Source organism: Homalodisca vitripennis, chromosome 4, assembly GCF_021130785.1.
Source record: "Homalodisca vitripennis isolate AUS2020 chromosome 4, UT_GWSS_2.1, whole genome shotgun sequence".
NCBI lineage: Eukaryota > Metazoa > Arthropoda > Insecta > Hemiptera > Cicadellidae > Homalodisca > Homalodisca vitripennis.
The window spans coordinates 78,441,701-78,467,112 of record NC_060210.1 but is presented as its reverse complement, the minus strand read 5'-3'; the positions used below and the strand labels follow the sequence as shown (position 1 = coordinate 78,467,112).

The 25,412-nt window shown below is 35.3% G+C and overlaps 1 protein-coding gene across 2 annotated transcripts in view; it reads right to left on the bottom strand.

Moving 5' to 3' along the window:
• The window catches only part of LOC124359584 (sodium-dependent phosphate transporter 2), an 84,470-nt gene that overhangs the window by 39,636 nt on the left and 19,422 nt on the right, over positions 1-25,412 (bottom strand). For both annotated transcript variants that reach the window (XM_046812458.1, XM_046812459.1), the window contains exon 2: positions 19,664-20,157. In XM_046812458.1, the coding sequence (XP_046668414.1) occupies positions 19,664-19,856 (193 nt within the window). In that variant the 5' untranslated portion in view covers positions 19,857-20,157. The remainder of the gene's footprint in view (positions 1-19,663; positions 20,158-25,412) is intronic.

Below are 25,412 nucleotides of genomic sequence, written 5' to 3'. Positions count from 1 at the left end.
CTAATAAAACTTGTAAGATTAACTTCTACGAAAATACTACTCACAGATACAATGATATCAGGAGTATAGAACGCGTGTATTGCACATCCCTCCTGAATATCCCATTACAAAGCATACAACTTTCCTGGCAATGTAAGATTTAAGAATTTAAAAGAAGTTATTTAGTTACTTAGATATTTTCGATCGTATTGTTTTATAATGTTGGTAATATCCATAAACTAAGAGCAGACAGTAATGTCAATCTGTGTCACTTAATCTGCGTAATTTAGATCGATGTTTTGGGAGGGGGGAGGGGTTGCAAAATGGGTAGACAGGTGACAGACTCAGGAGTTGTGAAACAGCTGTTCAGCATGTGATGGCGAGTGTGGGGTGGGGGTTACAAGAGGGGAGGCAGTAACACAATCCTCACATTGATTATCGGCCGGTACTCTCCTCTGACCGTCTCACATATTCTCGGCTCTGGGTCAACCGGTCTGCAGTTTATCCGTTCAACCGAACAAACACTCAAGCGCCTGATACAGAGCCCATGCCATTTGTATTTTTTAATATGCAAATCAAATTTCCGATCTACAAGTATTTTGAAAATTAACTGTAAACATAATAAAAGTTATACTAATGTGATGTGTGCCATCTTCTTCATAACTGAAGATCAAGTGGAGCTACCAGTCTTTACCATTAGAGTACGGGGAGTACTAACTATAGGTGTACTGTACAATGTCTCATTTCACTATTGGTATTGCCAAGACTTCATGTTAACCTATACTTTCAATAATGCATAATTTACAAAATCAATCTTCATAGACTGGCATTGTATCACACCTTCATAGAGACTAATTATATTTAAATGTATCAAATCTTCACTTTGTATGGCGGTTCTGGCTCTTGTCAAAGTTGCCACTGCGTTACTTCGTGTATTACCGTGTTCTTAGGGCAAACTTCTAAGATGATGAGTAAGGCCAACAAGATCTGACCGCTGCGAGAGCCCTTTACACGCTGGCCGACAATCTACACCTCACTCACTTCGCCTTGCGCTAGCAGTTGAGATGGGTAAAGGGGCGTTCACACATGGCGACTAACTAGCCGCTACTAAGTCGCCGCTACTTTAGTCGCCGCTATTTACTCGCCGGCAAATTTTCGATCTCTGTTCACACATCGCGATTTGTAGTAGTTAGTACAGTTCGATGATTCGTTGTGAGTAGGGTTTGCTGTGGAAAATGTCTGTAGGAAGGCGAGAGACTTTGAGACGTGTATTGAGTATCTGTGTTAAGGAACTTTGTGATGAATTAGTGAATAAATTAAGAAATAAAAGAAAACGTCAGTGGGTCCGGGAGTGGATACGGCGAAGGGATAGGCTAGGTGCTTCTGCGACACTATTGAAAGAATTGGCAAGTGAAGATCCCCAATCTTATTACAACATTATGAGATTAACAGTTCCAAAGTTTGAGGAGTTGTTAAAAATGGTATCACCATTAATAAAGAAGGCGGATACACGATGGAGGGAAGCAATTTCTTGCCGTAGCAAACTGGAGATAGCTTTGAGGTATATGGCGAGTGGAGACAGCCTGAAATCACTGCAATACCTTTTTAGAGTACCATACAATACAATTTCCGTCTTGTTACCTGAAGTGCTGAGTGCCATATGTGAAGTTCTTCAGCCATTTATGAAGGTAAGATTACTTATTTTCTTCAATAGCAATAATCTTCAATACTATGTTAAATTAAAGTAATGCAGGCTTGGGAATTCAATATTCAAAGCACAATGAATGCATTTCCCATACTTTTACGTATGGGGAATGCGTCCATCATACTGGACATTCTCTGCATATAAGTATACTATTTATTCAATTGCAAATAACATTTATAAACTAAATCAATCCCCTATAAGGAGGCCAAAACATTGAAAAAAGTAATAACAAAACATACTAATCGTGACATATTCTTTATTAATGAAACACAGTATTACATTCACGGTTTTGGCATTTCGCCAATCTGTAAAAGTGCTTTCTGCACGAGGTCTAGTCCGGATGTGTTCGAGTTGTCATACGGCTGAATCTGTAACAGACTATAAACATCACAACTACTTGAAGATTCAGCAGGCGAGGGCGTGAACTGATTTGTAAAGTCGATTTGATTCAGTCTTTCTCTAGTAATTAAGTTTTGTATTTCCTGTTGCAACAGAACAAAACTCCTCAGAGGTAATTCTCTTAACTGAGATCCATCGTGCTTAGCGAATCTGTCATACTGGTCATCTGTAACAGTTTCAGTTTCCTGCAGCGATGCCATCATGGCTATGTTTTCCAGCCTATCTAAGGAGGATTCAAAGCGGGTCGGGTACTTTGAGTTACTGCCTGTGGGATACTTTATCATATTGCCTGGCTTGAAAGGTTTTTTACGAAGACTGGGTGGTGGCATGCTACTTGCAATCCTTTTTACAGGTAGAACAGGCGCAGGTGCTGCGGTTGATGTTGCGGTTGCAGTCTGCTCCATTAACAAACCATCTACGTTTTCCGGTTCATCCCCTGCAATGTCGTCTTCGGCTACACTCTGAGTGTCCCAATCCTGTGGAAAAACACATCAATATACAACTAATGCCATTCAAAGCTCGGGCTCCTGAAACCATTGTTAGTTAAATGAAGCCAAAGTCTGCATAAAGCTAGCTATATATATATATATATATATATATATATATATATATATATATGGGTTTTCACAAAATTAATAATAAACTGGCAATTTTGATACAGTAACATCTAGAATCTTTAGATAAATAAAATGTAGTATTTTACAGGCTTTTTTATTTGTAGGTACCAAACACCGAAGAGGAGTGGAATGCTATTATGAAAGCTTTTGAAGATATTTGGAATTTCCCAAACTGTTGTGGTGCTGTTGATGGGAAGCATGTGCTGATAAGAAGACCACCAAACTCAACCTCAGAATTTTACAACTACAAAGGGACCTACAGTATAGTACTGTTAGCCTTAGTAGATGCTGACTATTGCTTCAGATACATAGACGTAGGTAGTGATGGTCGAGCGAGTGACAGCACCATATTCCAGACTTCTACTTTAAACTGTGCACTAGAGCAAAATTTGTTAAATTGGCCAGAGGGAGGGGTTTTAGTAGGAGACGATATCTTCCCTTTGGGAAGTAACTTGCTGAAAACCATACGCTCATAGAAAGCTAACACTCCAAGAGAGGATTTTCAACTACCGCTTATCAAGAGCTAGGCGAGTTGTAGAAAACGCATTCGGGATTTTATCGTCAAGGTTTCGTGTATTCAACACTCCGATCGCACTCAAGGTAGATACAGCTGAGCTTCTAACTAAAGCTTGTTGCTCAATCCACAACTGGCTTAGAATGACAGCTAGTCGGGCGTATTTACCACCAGGATCAGTGGACGAGGAGGACATCATTACGGGCCAACTCACCGGTGGCTCGTGGCGGGATGTACCTACTACATTGAGCCCGATGGAAAAGCAATATAAATCCAATAACTATGCACAGGATGGAGAAGATGTCCGCTATGCATATTCTTATGCTTTCATGTCCCATATGGCTGTACCGTGGCAGAAGAAAGCTGTTGGCCTAAGTAAATAAAAATGGACATTGATGGAATGGTAATATAGTACCATGAAATGTGACTGTAAATATCATATGTTTTCTCTTATTTTACAATTATGTAAATATATTATACCAACAATGTTGCGTTCATTATTTTAATCAACTACTGTAATAAGTATAAGTACAGATTATAATGTTTATTTATATTAATTTCGTAATTACCAAACAGGACGTAATGTACTAAAACTGAAAGATAAAATACCTTAATTACATGTGAAACAGAAAGTTAATCATGTATAATTTGTTTTTAAATTGTTGGTATAATTAATTTAAAAATAATTCAAACATGCTTAATTTTCAGTTTCCTATTTCGTTTCAATATTTTTATCTCTTAATTGTTGTGCATTACAAGTTTGGTAGTTCTGATTTCCAGAAAAATAAAAAGGCAGGGCATAAACAAGAATATGATGTTTTTATGTACTTACATACCGTATTTGATTTAATACAAAACTGTTTTTTTTAAACGAGCCTTTTTAACCCATCTTCAGGATAAAAAAGGCTTGCTGACTTGAAGTTTGACCTGTCTATGATTAATTAATCATGTACAGTAATTAACTTACCATACTTGAAGATGATTGCCTCCCGGATAACACGCTATTCCAGAAAGCGTCTGCTGCACCAAACCAAACCAACTTAGGTTTATACACCTCACTTGCCCCGGCACCACTCTTCTTCGACTTCTTTACTTTGTTCAGTTCATTACGATATGCATCACGTAAGTTCTTAATTTTTTCTTCAGCACATCTTCAGTCACTATTATTCCATTAAGTCTGAGTTCATCAAGCAATTTGGCAAACGCCTGTTGCTTCGAGTCGCGTTTTAGATATTCAGGTGACCTAATGTCCCACAAACACTCATGCTTTCTGTAAATTTCAAGGAAAGTAACAATTTGGTCACTACTCCACTTCACACTATCGGCCATCTTTAGTATAGAATCCGTATAAACTGACAAAACGTTATAAAAGGAGCAAAACACAACCACGAGTCGTCAGATCGCAAGCTACCGGCTTCTAGTCGGCGATAACACTATTCACACAGGGCGACAGGCTTGCTACCACTCGCGGCGAGTGTACCACGTGACACTTCAAGGTCAGCTACTGGCGACTACTCGCCCCAAAAGTTAAACATGTCCAACTTTCCTCGCGAGTGAATTTTTACTCGCCGGCGAGTGCTAGTCGCCGCTACTTACTGTTCACACATAGCGATTAGTAGCCGCTACTCTAGTCGCAGCGAGTAAAGTCGCCATGTGTGAACGCCCCTTAATTCATAGCACAAAGTAAGTTTTGCTAAGAGTGCACAATACATAGTTCTATTGTTTATAATATTGATATAGAGGGATATTTAATTAGAGATACCTTTACACAAAGTACATTAGACAGGAAGTGGATTGCAATGGCCGGAAGTAGTCGCTTTTCAACCGAAATAAACTTTTCAGACTAAAGTATGTATCTAATTTCTTGGTCGACTTCCATAGTAAAATTAGGTAGTCGAGAGGAGCGCCCTCCGCAGTAAATCTCTATTATTTGAAGCAAAAACTTTAAATTTGAGTATGTATCAGAGTCTTATTTTAGTATTACTTTTATGAGATCGTCATGCAGTAAAACAATTTATCATGTTGGTCGCGTAAGATACGTATCAATTTATCGTTATCCTCTCTTTAACCATTATAGCGCTTGTAAAAAATTACCCTCCTCAATCTCATTTGGTAAAGAGGTTGTTCACGCATTGACCTCTGATTCGATTCTCTTTATTTTCTCCTTTGGAGCAACACAAATATATAAAAGCACTATATTTATCCCCAGCCATCTTGACGCTATAGCTCTATGTTAGTTTGTGTTCTAACAGGAGCAGTGATGTACCGGTGACAAGCCCTTATTCACGACGATCAAGATTTGATCCACGGCCGCCGCAGGTAGTGTGAAAGGCAAAACTCCCAAAACATGAGCACTGAGCAGGGGCTAAGAGATATTTCCCAAACTCTAGCCAAACATAGCGTGTAGCGTGTGGCGTGTGGCACGATCGTTGGACACCTGGCGTGATTGCCATTCTTGGAAACTTATTTACTGAATACGACTAAATGTCGTTTTTACACTTTCTCGTTTGTTCGACATTCTCTTTTCAAATTGTACAGAATATTCAATCACCTTGGTATTTATTTTATAAATGATTGATATTTGACGCCAAACTGTTTATAGGCTATTATATAATATATTTTCATGCAAAAATAAATTATTATGTCGATTAAAGTAAGGGCGATGTGGGTGTCATATGTTGGAGAAGAAAAACCACTGACGCAGTTCGAGGCCATTGCCTGGTTATAAATACTGCCCATCACCTGTCTGCTGTGTCGGTGACGGCGCGTGGCTGTGTTACACTACACAGACCCCAGTACGAGTGTACTCCTTGTGTTGTGCACACGTGTAAATCTCTTCAACAAGGTTTAACAAAACAATTACAGCTGGATATTTTTGTACCACTTCTTTGCCTGTGTGAGCTACAGATTTCTTCCCTCCGCAAGGGAATTCTTTTAGTCTAGTTATCTGACACATGGATCATTTCAGACTTACTTTCTCCTCTGCCTCTTCCTTCTCCCGAATCATGAACTGTTCTAAGGCTTTCTAAGTCTTAGAAGTTTAATGACGTACAATATGAGATTAAGTTTAGAATGATTGTCGGTCACTGGAATAATCTTAATACTATTATTATTATTATTATTAAATTTTAAAGTAAACTAGTGTATAGACCGCGTTATTAATTGTTGATAGCACATTGGCCAGAGACATTAGGTAATTAGATTTTAGATGCACTATGGTAGTGGAGCAAAGACAGAGTACGATATGCGGGTATAGCTTAGTGTAATAAATAACATCGATATTTAGTATACTAATAGTAAAACTGTGATATTTATTTATGCATTTATACAAGGTATATAAAATACTATATAAAAATAAGTGAAAAGGATAAATTTAATATTCAACAATATAAACTTATAAAACATGCATCGGAACTAGAAATTAAACAAACAATATAAAACGGCAAATATGACATTTTTTGGAGCTTTTACATTGATTATTTATCTTTTGATAGCATGCCCAACCGCTTTGAAAGGGGAGTAAGGGATTTTCCCCAGGCAAGAGTAATTCTCTTCTTGATAAATATTCAGAGAGATGATCCGCAACAGAGTCGACTGGTATGCCACTTCCAAAACTCTGTAACCCCAAGGCTCTCCACGAGTATTCTGCGATTTGCGCTAGTTGCCGAGTCTAAAAAATGGTTGTATTTTACAGTGCAATCATCCAAATCTCTTTTAAACCAATTTAATTTCAGCTGCTAAATATTACTGTCATTTGTATTTAAGTGAAAATCTGTTTAGAACAAATATTGTGTTTACATTTAAAAATTGTGTTTAAAGTTGACCCATGGTGATCGATGGTTCTGATTTAAAATTACCATTTGTTAATATTGGTATACAAACGGGATTCACACATCGAACCGCACTCCATAAGTGGTTACTGGTTAGATATCGATGAAAATACCGAAAGCCTGGAAAGAGACGACTACTTGTGTCCGGTTGGGGTAGGATACGATAAGCGGACCCGGTTTTTTATATCGAAGAATGTAATTATCGATACATAATATTCGCATCTCAAATCCTGGACTATCAATCGATATAAAAGTGTCTGTAGTCCGCAACAACAAACATATTATGTTTTAAATTAAAATGTGAATTTAATATTAACAGTGATCAAACAAATTATTATAAGGAAAATTAGAAAAACTGAAGACGACCATATTTGCTCCTCTCACAGTTACAGTTGTTTCTTTCCCACAAATTTCATATAATAGGTTTTTCGGTACGAGTCCTACATGTGAAGCCACGAAAAACACGTCTTATCATCTTTCAAAGTAATGTTGTTTAGTTTTCTAAAATTGACTGCCATTCTTAATAATCAAATGTTACTTATGTAAAATTTAAATATTACCGTATTTGTATTACTTGAAAGAGTTTACAGCACTGTAGATATAGATTATTTAACTATTCAAAGTAATTAATTAGTATTGATTGATTATATCGATGGTTATGATTGAGTAATATCGTTTGCCAATTTCGATATAAAAAAACCGGGTCCGCTTATCGTACCCTACCCTCCGGTTGAGTGTCCGTAGTATGTTTGCAGGTAGGCAACTCGATCAAATAATTATATCTATATATATAAAAATGAATGTTTGTGTGTTTGTCCTTTATGGAATCGTGAACTATTTGAACGATCATTATGAAAATTTGTATGTATATGTATTTTTCCACGGAGAAGGTTTATATGCTATGCCCATTGATGTAACTCGCCACCAAGTGACACTGCAAAAGATAATAGTCTTTAAAGCGCCTGCACATTACTAACTGCAATTACCTGACAGTTATGTATATTAAATAACCAAATACTGTTTGAAGGCGCTAAGTTATGATGGGGAATTTCTCTTTAAGATAAATTTCTGGTTGAACTTAAAAGCTTGAGTGTTGGACTACTTTATAATAAAGTAAAGGTACGTGTACAATAGCTATAAATATACGGACACTTTCTTGGTCGTGGCAACAAGACAAACTCTACATCGGTGTTGGAAATCTAATTGACTCGTACCAGAAGTGCACAAACACGGGCAAAGCTTACGTAGAGCGTGCGAAGCAGCGGGAATCAGCTAGTTCTGTATAAAAATTATAATATTAAGACTACTACCATCGTCTCTTAACGTACACGATCACTTTGAGCACGTTCGCCAGTTGCGGGAGTTATTCCTGATGAATTTGGCATATAATCTCTATCTTTAAGGAGACAAAATAGGTTTCTACAGAGACACCCATATCATTTCAATAAATTAAACAAGTTGACTATAAGAGTTTTAGATGCTACAAAGCACGTATTTGGTAATAGAGTGGAATAAATTTTCTTCCAGCATTGTCGGAAGAAAGATAGATTTCAAATACGAGGATACATTTTTAGTTTTGAAGGTTAACCCTGTATGGCTGTAGCGCCGGCTCGTCCTGACATATGCTATCGTTAACCCCCGTAAGTTCAATCCTAATAATATTATAAATGTGAAAATGCTTTTGGTTGTTTGTTTTGCTTTAACATATAAACTACTCAACGGATTGCACTAAAAATTTACATGGACATTCCTAGGGTCCCTAGGATGAGCATAGGCCTCTTCTTATTTCGTAAATCCTCCCAGGCTACGCCCCGCTGGTTTTTTAAGCGGCAAAAATCCTATCATGGTCGCTAAAGTTGTGTAATGTGAATTCAAAGAATGTATTCAAGTGTTATGTATAAACTTTGTATTATGATAGCACTACCATATGTTTGATTATTTAAGCAATATTTTCAATTTGTTTACATTTATAGAGTGAAAGCATAATAAAAGTAACAATACTAATTATTTCAACATTTTAAGCAAATTAATTAATTTATTCTGGGTCTAAAAGTAATACAAGAAACACTAAATTTAATGCAATTGACAGAAAACCGTCGAGGTGACATTGGATCCACTCTCACTGATGAGGTATCTGATACTGATTAGGTATATAAATACTGACATAGTTCCTAGACTGGGCCGAGGAAATAGCACAGGATATAGCTAACATGGATTGGGAAGCAGGAACTTTTCTGTATCATGTGTTATGGATGGCAACTGTCATAATGTAAGTATTGAAATGTGTTAGTATTATTTATGTCGATTTCAGATTTTAATTTTCAATAACAATATCTATATCCATACAATTTAGAAAACTATACTGTATTGAATCCAACCTCATTACAAAATCGTATAGATTTATTTATATTATTTCTCGGGGAAAAATAGCAAACTCCAATTTTTCATTGTAAATATAATTATTTTGAACTAGAGGTGTAAAACCTGAAATAAGAATTAACTTACTCACACTTTTAATTAACTACTGGCCCTCTTAATCATGCACACTGTAAAATGGGTACTTGATACACGTTAAATGACTAATTCCTTTTTATAAAGATCATAGGGCCCTATCATATTACATCAGAAGTGCTTTAACTAACGTGAATTTCTATTTTGGAATTCCTCTACATTGATCTTAAAAATAGTTCAAGTGTTATTGAAATCGTGGGAGCTATTCAAACAAATACACGGAATGCTTCATAGAGATTGTGGCCGAAGCCACGAGTATGTGCTAGTACTGTATATAACTTAGGATTTATATTTGCTAAATGTAGTCAGCCATATTCACAGTCACTGTCTAACAAAATGCATTGTGGCTTCAAGTTGGAAGCGAGTTCTTGATATCGATTTATGGAGTTGAATTTCGTTCACATTTGGATTTATCACACGTTAGTAAAAGTAACAGTGAAAATGAATACGTGTTATTTCATTACAAGAATGTTATAAAGAGTAGATATAAAGAGTCAAATATAATGCTAAAAACACTTCGTGGAAAAATACCCGAGTCAGGAGAGGTACCTAAACTTTTAATCCATATACTTAATACATTAATATGCATGTCTCATTTCACATTGTCACTGACTGTCTTTGGAAGTTCATGTTCTAGATTGAAAAATTGTATGGTTCTTTATAATCCCGTCTCTCGACTCCAGTGTCCACGATTTTCAGCCGATCTAAGGTAAGGTAGACTCTGTTTGTGTCTGAACAGTGAACACCGTAGCTTCGTTATGGGTGAAGGGCTTCTTCTTCACCCATAATTACTATAACCAGTATTAATTCTCCTCTGCTACTGTCTCCCAGACTAATCTTTAAGAAATAAATTTCTTTCTTTCTAATTATGTTCACTCAGAGTCTCAGATTCCTCGGTTGCAGACGTGCTCATTTGTTTGGCTAACTATATTACCATTTGACCCGCTAGAAGTAACATTCGCCAATATAACGACTACGCTATTTTATTTATCAGCTCATCGTTAGCTAAGCCTAGTACTTAAGGGACACGATAACTGGAGAAGTAATTGATGTAAAAATTTGAAATTTTCAATGAAGATTCATTTTTACAAAGGAAATATTGAGTTCGACGATGTTGCATGTAAATCCATGCGATTTGGCAGAGGGTTATGGGTAACGACGATGGTAACAATACAATCACAGAATAAATAAAGTTGTACACAAACAGAGTAAAATTATATGAAATTTAACATGTTGTGACATAGTAGCACATGGTATCCTAACTATCATAATGAAACGAGCTATTAACTAGAAATTTTGCATGTCATCTCAGCAAAGCCTGGTGGACGGAACGGGATGTGCCTTGTGCATATACTCGTACATGTAATATGGCGAGAACGCAGTCGAGATGATAGATTGTTTTAGGAAAATTGTAACTCTAGAAATTATCAACTACCAAATATTCGATACCTACTCATTAGTATATTATGATCAGACAGTACGCCTCGATTTGATTACGTTCATTTTATATAGAAGACAGTGGAGGAGTGACTAAAACTTCACATTAACACTTTTGCCCACAGTCTGTTATTATTTATAATACTAGAAATTTTACCTTATTGGCAAATTATAACAAAGCTAGCAAATCGAGTACTACAGCAACTCTTTCCAAACTATGAAAAGTAATAGTACTGTTAACTTGATAATTGCTATTAATTTTTTAGGACAAATGTTTGCTCCATTTTTACTACGTATTAAAACTTTTCTGTTTCTAATCAAGAAGTAATACGAACAGCACCCAGGACTTACTGAAAATTTTGTCTTTTATGTACAAGTTCACAAACTAGTTTTCGTGAAACTCTTACAAGCATTTCCTCTAAATAGAGACCAATTTGCAGAAAGTCATCAAACTGGAGCTACGCTAGTTTGACGAGGGTTGAAATTTAAGGGTGTTGAAAGGGTTAAAAATAAGACATAAATGTTCCACGACCGTCAATTTTAGTGAAAATAGCAACTTTCAGTCTCTGACCGAAACTGATGTAACTATTACTTATGTGTCGGACGGTTAGTTATACTGTAAGTGTGTGCTAAAAACTATCACCTATGAAAAATTATCGTTTTGTATTTTTAACATTTTGGACACTCTCCCATTTCAACCTCCGTCAAAATTATGACGACTGACGATCGATTTCATAAAAAACCTGCGTGGAATATAAGTGATGGCTCTCGGCTACCGAACTATGAAGTCGCTATTTCTGGAATACTTACCACTCCCCAAACTTCAGGCAACTGCCAATTTGATTTATTAATCTATGAGTAATTTGTTTTTACTCATCAACCAACATAACAACACCTAACCTGTACAATTTAAATAACTTTCGAAACATAAATACAATATTTATTAATGTTTTGTTCGCAGATAACAACAAGTGCCATACCGATTGTGACAAGTAATTTTATGTAGGAAATTGCGATATGTGTTATCTTTCAATAAACGCAGTAAAGCAATTAACTGAAGGAATGGGGAGAAAATGACAGAACATTTATCTACAGTATTAACTGAATGTTATAATTACATTTTTAAACCACATGTACGTATTAAAAATGCTGCAGATACACTAGAAAAATAATAAACTCGACATTATATGTATTGACTCACAGATAACTCTAAAATTGGAAAGGCGTCTGATTAAATATTATTATATCGATACAATAACATAACGCCTGTCCCACTCGATAGGTAAGGGTTGACACCAGTGGCATACGGGCATTTATAATATATGGTTTTAATAAGATATATCTAAATATACGATATCGTATGTAATGCCTTACAACAGTTTTATGGATTATATTAATTATAGAAGTGTATTTATTGGTTATATTTTAGTGCTTATTGTTAAAATGTATTACGTGGCAGCTGGACTTGTAGGTCCACGCCGTAAACCTGTCGGGGCCATTGTGGTGTATCGACTTTGGTTTTAGACAATATTTTTTATGTGAAATTCGTAAGTGTTCGTAAGTTAACTCCTTGAATACAGAAAACGAGAAAAATCTTATGATCACTAGCCTACACGTGAAATTATATGAATTGTATTATGTGCAGTAAAGTACCTATTACATACATTATCGTCCGTAATTACGTCTGTAAGCTGTCGATGAGCAATTGCGTTTCTCCATGCAAAGTATCTCCTCCTATATAGTTGCCAATTGTCGATCTGCACAATTTCTCTCATGTCAGACAGTCCGTAGGTTATTACATAGAGACGCAGTGGTCTACACAGTTTTCCTTATCCGTGTTACAGAGTAACCAGTTTTTCCCACTCTATACCCTAACCTAACCTAACCTAACCTAACCCCACACTATAATAACAAGGCAGGAGTACATCACACCACTGTCACGTAATAGGCTTCACTCAGGTTACAAGCAAAATATCAAGTCTACAGCTTATTTCATTCCCTAGATGTCCCGTGGACAAATATTAAGACAGCCATTGTAAATAAAAAAATATACATCACCTCGGCAGACAAAAGATAGATTGTTTTTAAATTACAAGAGGTGTAAGTAATAAACGCTCCGGTAAGCTAGGGAGACCACTGTAACGCAGGAATCTTGTCACCGACTTTAAACACTGAAATTCCTCTCTATTATTATTTTCTTTTAACTCAATGAATAAGCTACATGTTTTATGACACATGTTAAAATCCTATATGATTGTTTACAGATGTATAGGTAACAAAGTTTTTTTCTCTCTTTTAAGCCTCAGCTACAGCTATGTAGGCTTCGATGTGCAATGGTTTTTTTTTCAAAGTACACACACTTTTTCGTGTCTATACATTATTGGCCCTCCCCGGGATTTGAACCCGTGATCTCTCAGTTAGAGAGCCGAGACTATAACCATTAGTCTACGGAGGAGGACTAACACAAAGTTCGATGAATGCGTGTCACCATAGGATGCAGCTGAGCGTTAACGGGTATTTTTACATTGGCCTAATGGGTTAAGCGTGTTGGTAGCGAGAAAATAGCGGAATAAATGAATTTGTAAGCAAACTGAATACAATCATATGAGATTTTAACGAGTGGAATTTTTAGTTTTATAGCTAAAATAAAAAATAACAGAATGGCAAGTCAGTGCAATGGTAGAATGGTGTAGAGTGGTATTTGTCTTGGTGACAAAATTTAATTGCAGTGCGCTCTCACGTTGTAGTACCCTCCAATGTGAATAAATGTACCATGGCAAGATATCTCGAGAAAGATTACGTCTGCAGACTTACATTTTTACATAAACAAGAATGAGTTCGATGATAGCGCACATCTAAACATGGAATTTGGCTGAGCGCCATCAAAGTCCAGCTCTCAGGAGGCTGAAATAATTTCTCTTGTGTCCACCGAGGGAAAATAAAAATTCGTTTCTCTTAGATTATATTTGAAATTCTCCAAGCAATCCCAGCGAAGACTGTTGTACGACATGTGGTGTGGCGTACTTTTACTTTGATTATTTTGCGATTTTCACGTTGTCATCATGGTTACCCATAAGACCAATGTAGAAGTCTTCTCCAACGCTCAGCCAAATTCCATGGAATGGTATGCACCATTATCGAACTCGACATTGCTTATATACAAATTAAGTTTCAAGCAAAATTTCAAGTGTTTTTAGTTCGCTCTCGAGATATCGTGCAGATAGACATACATAACTGAAATTTCTCCAGTCCCTCGAGTGATTGATTCCCTTCGCTAACGCTAAGCCAATAAGACCTTCATTCACCCAATTGTATCGATATTATCAGTCTTAGAGGTTTGATAATAGTACAATGTTGAGGTTAGTACATAGTTTTCCATTACTTGGTTGCCTCAGATTGTGCGGAATTCCTGATGCATGTTGCCACCGCATGTCGAATGCGTATTTTTACTAGTTGGGACGAGATAACCACTGTGGCATCCTTATTTTTAACGTAGTTCCCACGGTAAATTAATTGTGAACATAATCCCCAAATATTTGTAACAGTTCACCTCTGTACCACAACTTTTCTTTTATATCTAATCTACTTTGGTTCCTAAATACCATTATTTTAGATTTAAATTCACACGTAAGTTCCAAGTATCGCAATAAAAAATCTATTTTTTAAATCATATGTCAAAGATTCGTACCCGAAGGTGATAACATTTGTGTAAAGTAGGACATTGCTCTATGACCACCAAAGACGCAATAGAGCACCTCCACCTAGAACTTCTGGTAGACCATTTACAAATTATTAGAACATTAGAGGAATTAACATACACCCCTATCTGAGCCTCATTGTTGAATCAAAACAAGACTCTTTCAAACAAAGCCAATGTTGTAAATCCAGTATAATTTCTTAGAATATTAAAAATAACCATTCAGTTTTAAAAGCTTCTTATTAAAGTTCCCTAGGCTGACGTACAAAGAAAAATAATTTATCTTACGGCTCACACAATCTAAGTGCGCCATGTACACGACTGAAAATATTATTATGTTGATAAAATATTTTAATATTCCCATCGATTCCCAATTATAAAACCTTGAACAGAAAAAATGTGTATAATATATTAACTTGTAAATCCAATTACATTATTTTTTTTATTCACCTGCTTTAAAGTGATTAACCATTCACCATCAGTTTCTAAAGTGCTGTTAATAGGTAGACTATACTTTTAGGAATAAATAGGAAATCAGATTTATTACAGCTTTAAAATTTGTTGCTGACGAGGATTATTTCAAAACACTGTAAAGTTCGTGAATTTAGATAGCAACAAAACTACGCAAGGAACTGAAAATAACCTGAACATTACCACCCACCTCATAAGAACAATTACTTTTACTTTGGGAAAAACTTATTTAAGCTAAAAATATTTTTTCTTTACAATCGGAAATTTTTATTATACCCTCCAACTCATCGTTAGAAAGAACTGAAAAGAAAAATTAGTGAAGTCTAAATTCCAGTCTGTCCCACAAAAGGTTGCTGAAACGTTAAACTAAAAGCTATGATTCAGGTTTTATTTACACTATAAAAGAGTCAGCTTTACAGCTAAAAATGAAGGCTTGATGTTAAGGCTCCAGAAGGTGGACAAGGCGACGTATGGTATGGTGATAAGATCCTTAAAGGAATATTCCTATTTGATGTTCGTCTTTTGATATTCATCATTAGGTACCTCAATTTTCTCTTTTAGAGAAGATCAAGGCGAAACTGATATCGGTTCCTGCCTTACGGACTTTGGCAAACCGAACTATTCCTGGACTAGAATCGATTACACAAAACTTAAACTACCCACGGACACGTTACACTTAGTACCACAATTTAATTTACCTAACATTTTACCTACCAGAAATATTTAATTTTTAAAAACAAACGAAAAAATTAAGGTTCAATTTCAAATTTTAAGTACTACTGAGTAAAAGGATAAAACATAGGAAATAGTATAGATGGTTTTTAAACATTGACATTAAATGTATTACTATACATGTTTACAATAAATTCGATTATAAATTAACCTTTGCACAAAAAATATATTCAAGTATCCAGGCTGTTTTATTTTAGGCAACATAAATTGTAGCGCCAAGTGTAGCGTGATCGCGGGTACTTTGCCTTTGATGTAGTCTATTTCAGGTCCAGGAATAGGTAGATCTGCCATGCCAATGTTTTGCGTTGACCTTTTCTAAGAGATAAGTATATATATATATATATATATATATATATATATATATATATATATATATATATTAGAATAATAAATCGTAAACTAAAACCCTTTTAAATTCTTTTATTTCAGACACGTGTTTCGGTATAAACCATCTTCAGTGTGAACATTAACCTCTAATTAAATTATAAACAAAACAAATAAATATACACCTGTCAACTATTTAAACAGATGTTAAACTTATATGACACAGTTGTAATTTTGATTAAGATTCTGTGTTTGATATTTTTTCAAAGATAGGATTTGTTTTATTTTTTAAATTGCTATTTAATATGTTGTGAGGATCTTTTTTATAATTTAGATAAATGTGTAATTCTTCTTTAGTGTTTAATTTTTCTCCTTTCCTTTCGATATCCAAAATTTCCATGTTCTTTTCAATATTTTTGTAGTTATGTCCAGTTTCTAATAAATGTTCAGCGAAATTTGATTTTATTGTAGACATGTTGTTTGTTTTCAAAGCTTGTATATGTTCTTTAAACCTTTTATTAAAATTTCTGCCAGTTTGTCCAATATAGTAGCTTTCACAGTCACTACAGTTAATTTTGTATACTCCACATTGTTTGTATAAATCTTGTTTGTCATCTTTTTGGCTTATTTTGTTTTCAATTAGTTTAAACGTATTATTTCTTGTTTGGTAACTGATGGAAAATTTTGAATTTTGAAAGGTTTTTCGAACAGCTTTGTTTATTTTAGTATTGAAAGGTACACATATATATTTCTGAATTTCATTATTATTAGGATTAGGTCGTATTGTATTGGTTTTATTGATTTTTCTTGTTTTTTTCTGAATCATTTTGTCTACAATATGGGGTTGATATCCATTTTTGACAGCTAGATATTTTATGATTTCCATTTCCTTAGTTTTATTTTCATCACTCATTGGTATATTTAACATTCTGTTTATCATTGAGTGAAATGCTGCTAATTTGTGTTTCCATGGATGGTTAGAGGTTGATGGTATTAGAAGATCTGTTTGGGTTGTTTTTCTATAAATTTCAAATGAGTGGTTTCCATTAAGATTAGAAATGCTTATATCAAGAAAGTTAATATTGACTTTTTGGATTTCTTTTGAAAACTTAATTGTTGGGGATATAGAATTGAGGAATGTTAAAAACTGGTCTGCTTGCTTCTCATCTCCTTTGAAAAGACATAAGATATCATCAACATATCTAAACCAGTAAATTATTTTATCTTTAAATGGATTAGTAACACTCATTATTTTGTTCTTTTCTAAATGTTGCATATATATATTTGCAAGAAGGCCTGAAAGAGGAGATCCCATTGCCAACCCATCTTCTTGTTTGTAAAAGTCCTTTTTGTATTGAAAATAATTTTGATTAACAGTAGACTTTGTCAATAATAAAATATCGTCAATTTCATTCATTTCAAGTTGACTGTATTTTATTAGATTATCTTTTAGAATTTGCATTGTTTCTTGTTTTGGAATGTTCGAGTACATGTTGTTAACATCAAAGGAAATGAAGAACGAGTTTAATGGAATTTGAATGTCTTTAATTTGATTTGCCAGATTACTTGAATTTAATATACTGTAATTGTCTTCAAATTGCATGTTGGTTTTTATTTTGTTATTTAAAAATTTACATACCTTGTAAGTAGGAGCGTTACGAAAGTTGACTACTGGTCTAATTGGAATATCCGGTTTATGAGTCTTTGGTTGACCTTTTAGTGTAGAAGTTTTTGGATTTGTCATTTTGAGTTGGTATTGCTCTGCTTTTGTTAAACTTTTGCATTTAGTTATTGTGGAATTTATAAGTTTTGTGTATTCTTGGGTTGGGTCCTTTTTTAATTTTTTAAGATTGTTGCTGTCAATGAATGTTTCAATCTTTTCTTGATATGTTTGGCTGTCGATAATTACTACTGTATTCCCTTTGTCGGCTTTTGATATTATACAGTTATTATCTTTTAGTTTTCTTGAGATGGACGATACTAATTTCATATCATTATTTGACGTTTTAATTAATTTGGGAATTTGTACTTTTAAATTACTTTTGTTTAGTTCATGGACAAGATTATATCGGAAAGGTTCTTGGAGTTCTGAGTCTGTTTTCTTTATGGCTGTTTCTAAATTAATTAGGTCATCTTTGATTATTGGTATTTTATGATCCAGATTTATATTATATTTGAGGGATTTATCTAATAGTGCCATCTCATCATCATTAAATTGAATAGATGATAAGTTTTTAATTCTTGGGCAGAAATCTGGATTATCATCCAATGTATAGTGTTTTGAATTATTGTCTTCCTGTAAGTTAATCAATTTATTAATCTTATTAAGATGAACCTGTTTTTTCTTTAAAATAATAGGTTTGATCCATTGCTGTGTATTAATATCAATATATATATATATATATATATATATATATATATATATATATATATATATACTTATTGACTGTACATTTTGTGAAAAGCAGTACGTCGGCCAAACGCATGCGAGTAACTGGCCATCGAATTGACATTGTCCATAGCGATATAGAAAAACCTTTAGCCAGCCACACTATCAATGCCCATAAACAAAATCATATAGAAGGCATAAATAAGATCCCTGAAAATTCAAACGAAAGCCTGAAACTAAAAAAAGTGAAACTGCACACCAATTGGTACAAGACATCCAAGGGGTCTTAATTTAAGATAAATTTATTTTTCGTCCACTTATTCACACAAGTCATGTCATGGACCATCAGCTGCTGATCTACTGTATTTATTTGTAATGTTTGTTTTTCTTGTTTGAGTTCTTACCAATTTTGTATGTAATAATTTATGTAAATATTTATATTTATCTGAAGAAGTGTACTTAGATACACGAAAATTTATAAATGTTTTGAACCAATATACCGTGGTTTATTTGTTGGAAGAGAATAACTTGTTTCTGTAAATAAATAAACAAATATACAAATATATATATATATATATATATATATATATATATATATATATATAGAAAATAAATGAGTACTTACCTTATCATTAAATTAATACACAAAGAAAAAGCATACAGTCAATTTATATATTCAAAACTGCAAACAGAGAGACTGTTCTGTTCTTGTTCTTAGAACTTTTCGCTCTTTCATACCTTCTTATACTATAGTCATTTATCAAATTCCTAATTTGAACATTTAAAATACACCTTTTAAACTTTAAATTTTATCTCGAAAGCTCTCAAAAATGTTATCCAGGGATGAAATATAGCATAGACCCCAAAAACATCTGGGTATTTCAAGAAAACTGAAAGAAAAACATTCCTTATTCCTATGAAATACTGTGCGTAAACCAATAATAAGGGTCATGATACATTTTTAAAATTATTTAAAATTTTGCAATGAATAAAACACAATTTGTAAAACAAATTTCACTGCTATTAAATTAGCAAGGAGAATGTATTGTGAGACTGACCGATGAGGACGGATCCCGCGATCTCGAAGACCGTGGCGAGCCAGCAGGCCTGGCGCACGGTGAGCACCTTGGAGCCGACGCTGGTGCCGAAGCTGTTAGCGACGTCGTTGGCGCCGATGCCACACGCGAGGACGAAGGCGACGACGAAGCAGACGATCACGAGCCACAGGAGCTCGTTGGAGTAGGGTTCCATGGTAGTCTCTAAACTATTATCACAGCTGACTGAATATCGCTCACGGACCGCGACGTACACTCAGTTCTACACACTAGTATCACAGTCGACTACCACTCAGTCACCTCGCTCACCGCGGTATACACTCAGTTCTCTTTTTGACGTGGGCAGGAGGCAATGTACCCGATGTCGGGGAGGCCATGACGTGCTATGGTGATGATGAACGCGGTGCGCGGGAGGTGAGGCGGCGACGACAGCAGCGGCGTGGGCTCTATGTCCACTGTCCAGTAGACACCACACTCCTCCCCTCACCACAACTCTTCTGTAACAGTACACAACAGTGTATCAGCTGACCGATATATTATGTCTTATCACAGATTTACTCAATCACGCTGACAAAGAATAGTACATTTCAAACAACAAAAATAATTGGGTTATCACAGATAAAGGCTATGTTGTTATAAATTTGATCATTATAAATAATGCTTCCTTGGAATAATGCTGAACGATAGCATTGTGTCATAATACTATGTAATTTTGTAATAGTCAATTGCGTTCAGGCAATAAATTAAGGTTATTTTTTATTTTCATTTAAGAAAAAAAAATACCACTCTTAGTATTGAATTATTTAGTATCTGAATAAACAAGACCACTTGGATCATTTACGTCGTAGTTCGTAGGAAAACTGAGCTAGAGAAATTCAGAAATCTAAAAAAGTGGTCCATAAGAAATGTTAGTATTCTGAACTATCTGACCCTTGCAACTATTTAGGTTTTGATTCCATAATTCCTTTGGGAGAGGCCTCCAGCCTGTACTGACTTACAGGCATCTCGTCTCATCCAGCAAATCTCTCTCCGTTACGTCTTATAGAAGATTTAGATTCAAGAATTACTGGTGTTTGGATACACCCGATAACTGGGGTTTACCTTTTAGATAATTTGGCGTGAAAATGTGCATTTGGTTCTACCGAATCACAACACCATAGGCCGTTCTCACCATAAAACAACATAGCCTTTGACATCACCCCGTCTTTAGAATCTCTTTCTATGAGTTAATAATGTTCCAAGACACTTCACGCTCTAGCCATGACTATAGCTTCTACCCCAAGAGTTTCCAATTGTTATAACCACTCTCTTAGAGATAGTGAAAACATGGACATAATCGCAGGGTCTACACCAGAGTCTTTATGATGGCTTACATCACCTTTCATAATCTCTAAGGTCTTAACTCCTGACACTACCGTCCTCCTGCAAGACTTCAGACTCCAAGTTGACCCAGGCTCTAAGACATGCCACTCATCCAGAAGCTCTGGTATTTGGAAACTCTCGGCTTCTGATAGCCACCAGCCCTAAGAAATACTCGAACTCGAAGATTCCAGTCTGCAGAAGATCCCAGTCCTGCAGTTTCTGACATGCTGTTCTGCACCAATAATTGTAGTTTTATAGACAACAGAAAGTCAACTACACGGACATAGGCCCTACATTGTTGCTCGTTTCATCAGAGTTTTGTCGAATGCCTTTACTCTTGCTTTCTATTTTATCATGGTACATTTTAACCTCTCGTTCACTTAGCCTATACGATTATATAGTTGTTTAAACAGTTAACTTTATTAATACCTTACAGTTATGACAAATAATACCAAGACAAAATACATTTAATTCGTACAAAACAACATTTAAGAATTTAAAACATTTAACGAGATTTAATTAGATCGTGTATGTGCACTGGACTGAGAGTACATCAACGTAAATCACGTGATCGATGCTACGGGTGATGAAGCTTGGCAATCTCTAAGAGCAGTAAATCCATTTCCTGGCGTGCAACTTGAATTTATCCCGGCAGATTGGTCATTGGACTGTTCATTGGACAATAACCTTGGATATGTACATATGTACCTAAAACTACAACCACTTTTACACCTTTATTATTGAAATAAACCTATATTCATTTACATTTTAGTGATATATCTAGCCTTTTCAAAAAAAATATTTACCGTGCTACTTTAGCACATTGTTTTTAATCGTACATCCAGGAATGGCATAAATACTTTGAACTGTATTCTTCTTATCAGAAATTTTATGATGTCTAATAGAAGGAACTCTTGTAATTAAGTTTGCTACAGTAAATAAAAGAGTTGTGTTCATATCGCAGTCTGCCAGACACTCAGGGACCGCCTCAAGGCTCTCACTCGCCCACTACATTCTTAGCACACGTTCTTCACAACTATTCACCTTAAAATACACACCAGGTTGTGTGGACATCTGAAGTCTGCCTTGATGTTCTCCTGCCGATGTTAATGATGTAACGTTTTTGAACAGAATACTCTAGCAGCTGTTTTTAACAATTCAGTGGTATTCTGTACCATCGATTGTCAATAGTACTGACCATTTCCCTCTTTACACCTTTCAAGTTAGATGAGGAAATTAAGTCGTTATAAGCTGAGTTGGTAAGTGTGCTGATTTAAGCATTTTTAAAGATAGTGATGTATAATGAACGACAACGGATTACGTACTTTTATTTATATTATCAACGTGAGTGCTTCCAGAGAATGGTGATGTAGTACAGGGGAAGCCAGACATTTGTAGCTGAAGAATCTGACGTCGAGTATTTATAGATTTCTCCAGGCCCAACAGTGCTGCGTCTACACCAATCTACAATCCACATGTCGAATATAACTAATAAGAGCTACACTCGTCTACAGTTGTGGTAAAACTTCTGTAAAATCGAATACAAGTGTATTTAAAGAATTATTGGTCCAATTCCAATAAAACAAGTTTCAACATCCACGCCTCCGTTTGTTACTTTTATTACGATATTAAAATTTTCCAAATAGAAATTAAGGGGAACATAGCTCACCACTACACATTTAGCTCACAAATGATTACGCAAAATAGCCTGGCTACCATTCTTTCTAGGACAGAGTTTGATAAATCAATACTCTCAATACCAAAATACTTTCGTGTACTTACGACTATGTATAGAACAATAATGCCCGTTTTCTTGCTTACTCAAAGCAATGTGTTCAGAGAACATAAACATGTGTTACTGATTTTTTTTAACTTACTGACTGATTATTATTAAAAGGAAATCAAGGATAGAACCAGCATATGCCGTATTATTGTGATCTATTAATTTGAAATGTGTTATTTTTCAGTAAAGATACTGTTACAAAATAAATGTTCATTATTGTTACGGTGGATAGTTCTAATCTTTTTCGTAATTCTGTTTTAGCATAATGTGTATGAATACGAACCGTAAAGTCCATCTATTGTCACTGCTAGTGAGATTAGACCGAGTTCCATGCCGCTGTAGTGAGCATTAACTCCTGTCATCATACAGACAGCTTTGGGGCTGAAGCTCAATGCTCAGTCAAAGTCCAGTCTAAAAACAGTGGCCTAATCTGCCGGGTAATGATCAGCTGATCCCTTGGCAATCTTGAGCCGGATATTGGAAGCTGTGACGTCACAGTCAGCTAGCTGGACCTCTCCCAACATAAACCTGTACAGTGTACACAACCTGCCGCTACCTGTGTAGTGGCAGCGCTAGTCTACGTCACACAGGTGTACACATACGTTACTGTTATAGTGGTGGTGTGACCACCTAGCAATGTCGCCATCCTACCCAACTAAGTGTTTCATGAACGATATTATAAGAGTTTCATTATTGGCTGAGCGTTAGCGAATATTTTTACATTGGTCTTATGGGTGATCATGATGGCAACGTGAAAGTAGCAGAATAAATAAATTTGTAAACAAACTCTGTACATTATGACATATTTTAACACTGATATTAAACCCAGTTTAATAAACGAAACTTTGATTTAATGTATCATGAGGCAAGGTATATCGAAAAAGATTTCATCTGTAAGCTTAAAATGTTGTATGAAACTTCATTTCTAAACAAGAATGAATGATTTGGTGGTGCGTGTTCAACTATGCACCAAATAATTAGGCTGAGCGTCGGTGAAGCCAGTCACTTAGTTAGGAAAAAAGTCACTGAAACGTATATTACATGAGTGTGTGTGTGTGTTTTATACACTCATTATGTATTTTTAAAATGATGTAATATTACATTTAAGTATAAAATCTATTTATTATGTAATAATATTTAATCAAAAAGCTTAAGAATGTTTGATCAGAGAAGGCTGACAGTAGACAAATTAGTTATCAGAAAGATAAGAAAGGAAAATATTACATGTTTTATGTTAGTTACCACAATCAAAGATTCAGACAAGTTACTCAACATTGCACAATTTGTTCTCAAATTTTGTTATACACTTGCTGAATCCTTGGCGAAGGATAACTTTATTTATTACCTTTAGGTATTTCAGAATTTGTTAATTAACTCTCGAAGTGGAAAAGTTATATTAAAAGATGGTATTGAGCGACGTTCAAATATTTTTAAAAGTTGCGATCACCGATGATTTGAACAAAGTTGACAACGGTTAAGCAATCGTGATTCGTGATGTATCAGTCCCAGAGTGGTCCTTCCTCGAGTCGTGATTATCACGAGGAGCTGCAGATGTCTCAACAAAGTTCCCAGAAAGTGATTTGCCAGATAGTTTGGCTCACGTCCTACGAGCAAGCAGTAAGTCATCACCGGTCTTGTGTGTCATCTAACCGCGGTTTGCTGCATGTGCTATAGTAGATCCGTGACTCACTTGGTGGGCACTTGATTGCATAGTTCCAGCATCCTTCAATATGGAAACACGTGCACAATTTTAATACACAATAGTGATTCACAAGAAGAATCCCGGTGGGGCAAATTGTTTAACATCCATTTGCTTTAAAGTGTTTCCGTTTCTGCCTGTCTGTATACGTGTTTATTTTACAGGTTTACTCACAAACACTAAATGTAAGGAAACATCTTTTAAAACTTATCGTCATGTATTTGTTAAAATAAGTAATTAATTACATTCAAACTTATTTACAAAATGGTGGTTGCTTAAAACCTTTTGACACAATATCTTTTAATGAATAAGGATTTAATTAATTTCACAAGAATACATTTTTAGGGTATGAATAAAGCCAACGACATCTCGTTCAAAGAAGTCGTAACGAATATGCGAGAACTGAAATAATGTAAATTTAGAGCTGCCTACACACGCACTGTTGGGTATTATCCTGACATGCTGATCTGGCTATCAACGCTCAGTCAGGCCGATCTAAATGGTTACGACATTTAAATTCCATTCAATATACAGGAACGTGGAGGGTGAATTTTGGGGAGAAGCAATCATAAAATCCCTAAGTGGACATCTCCTAATTACTTTTCCTTCATCTATAACAGGGAGTATCTGGCAAACCATCATCCTTCAGCTCAGTATCCTACTTACGTCTGCCTCCGACAAGAAGCTAAAACAGGCAACGGCCAGCCTCTATTGATGCAGTTCTGGAGACGTCTCTAGAAATTTTAGTAGAATCTCTACACTGGGTACTCGCAAAAATCGATGTGTAAATTAAATCTGGACAATGAAATGGAGGTCCAGGAGCGGTACATCTATCACTAACCGCAAATGTGGAAATATTGAGGTGAAAGGGTTGTTTAATAGGTCTAGTTTACTGGTATGACTGTTGA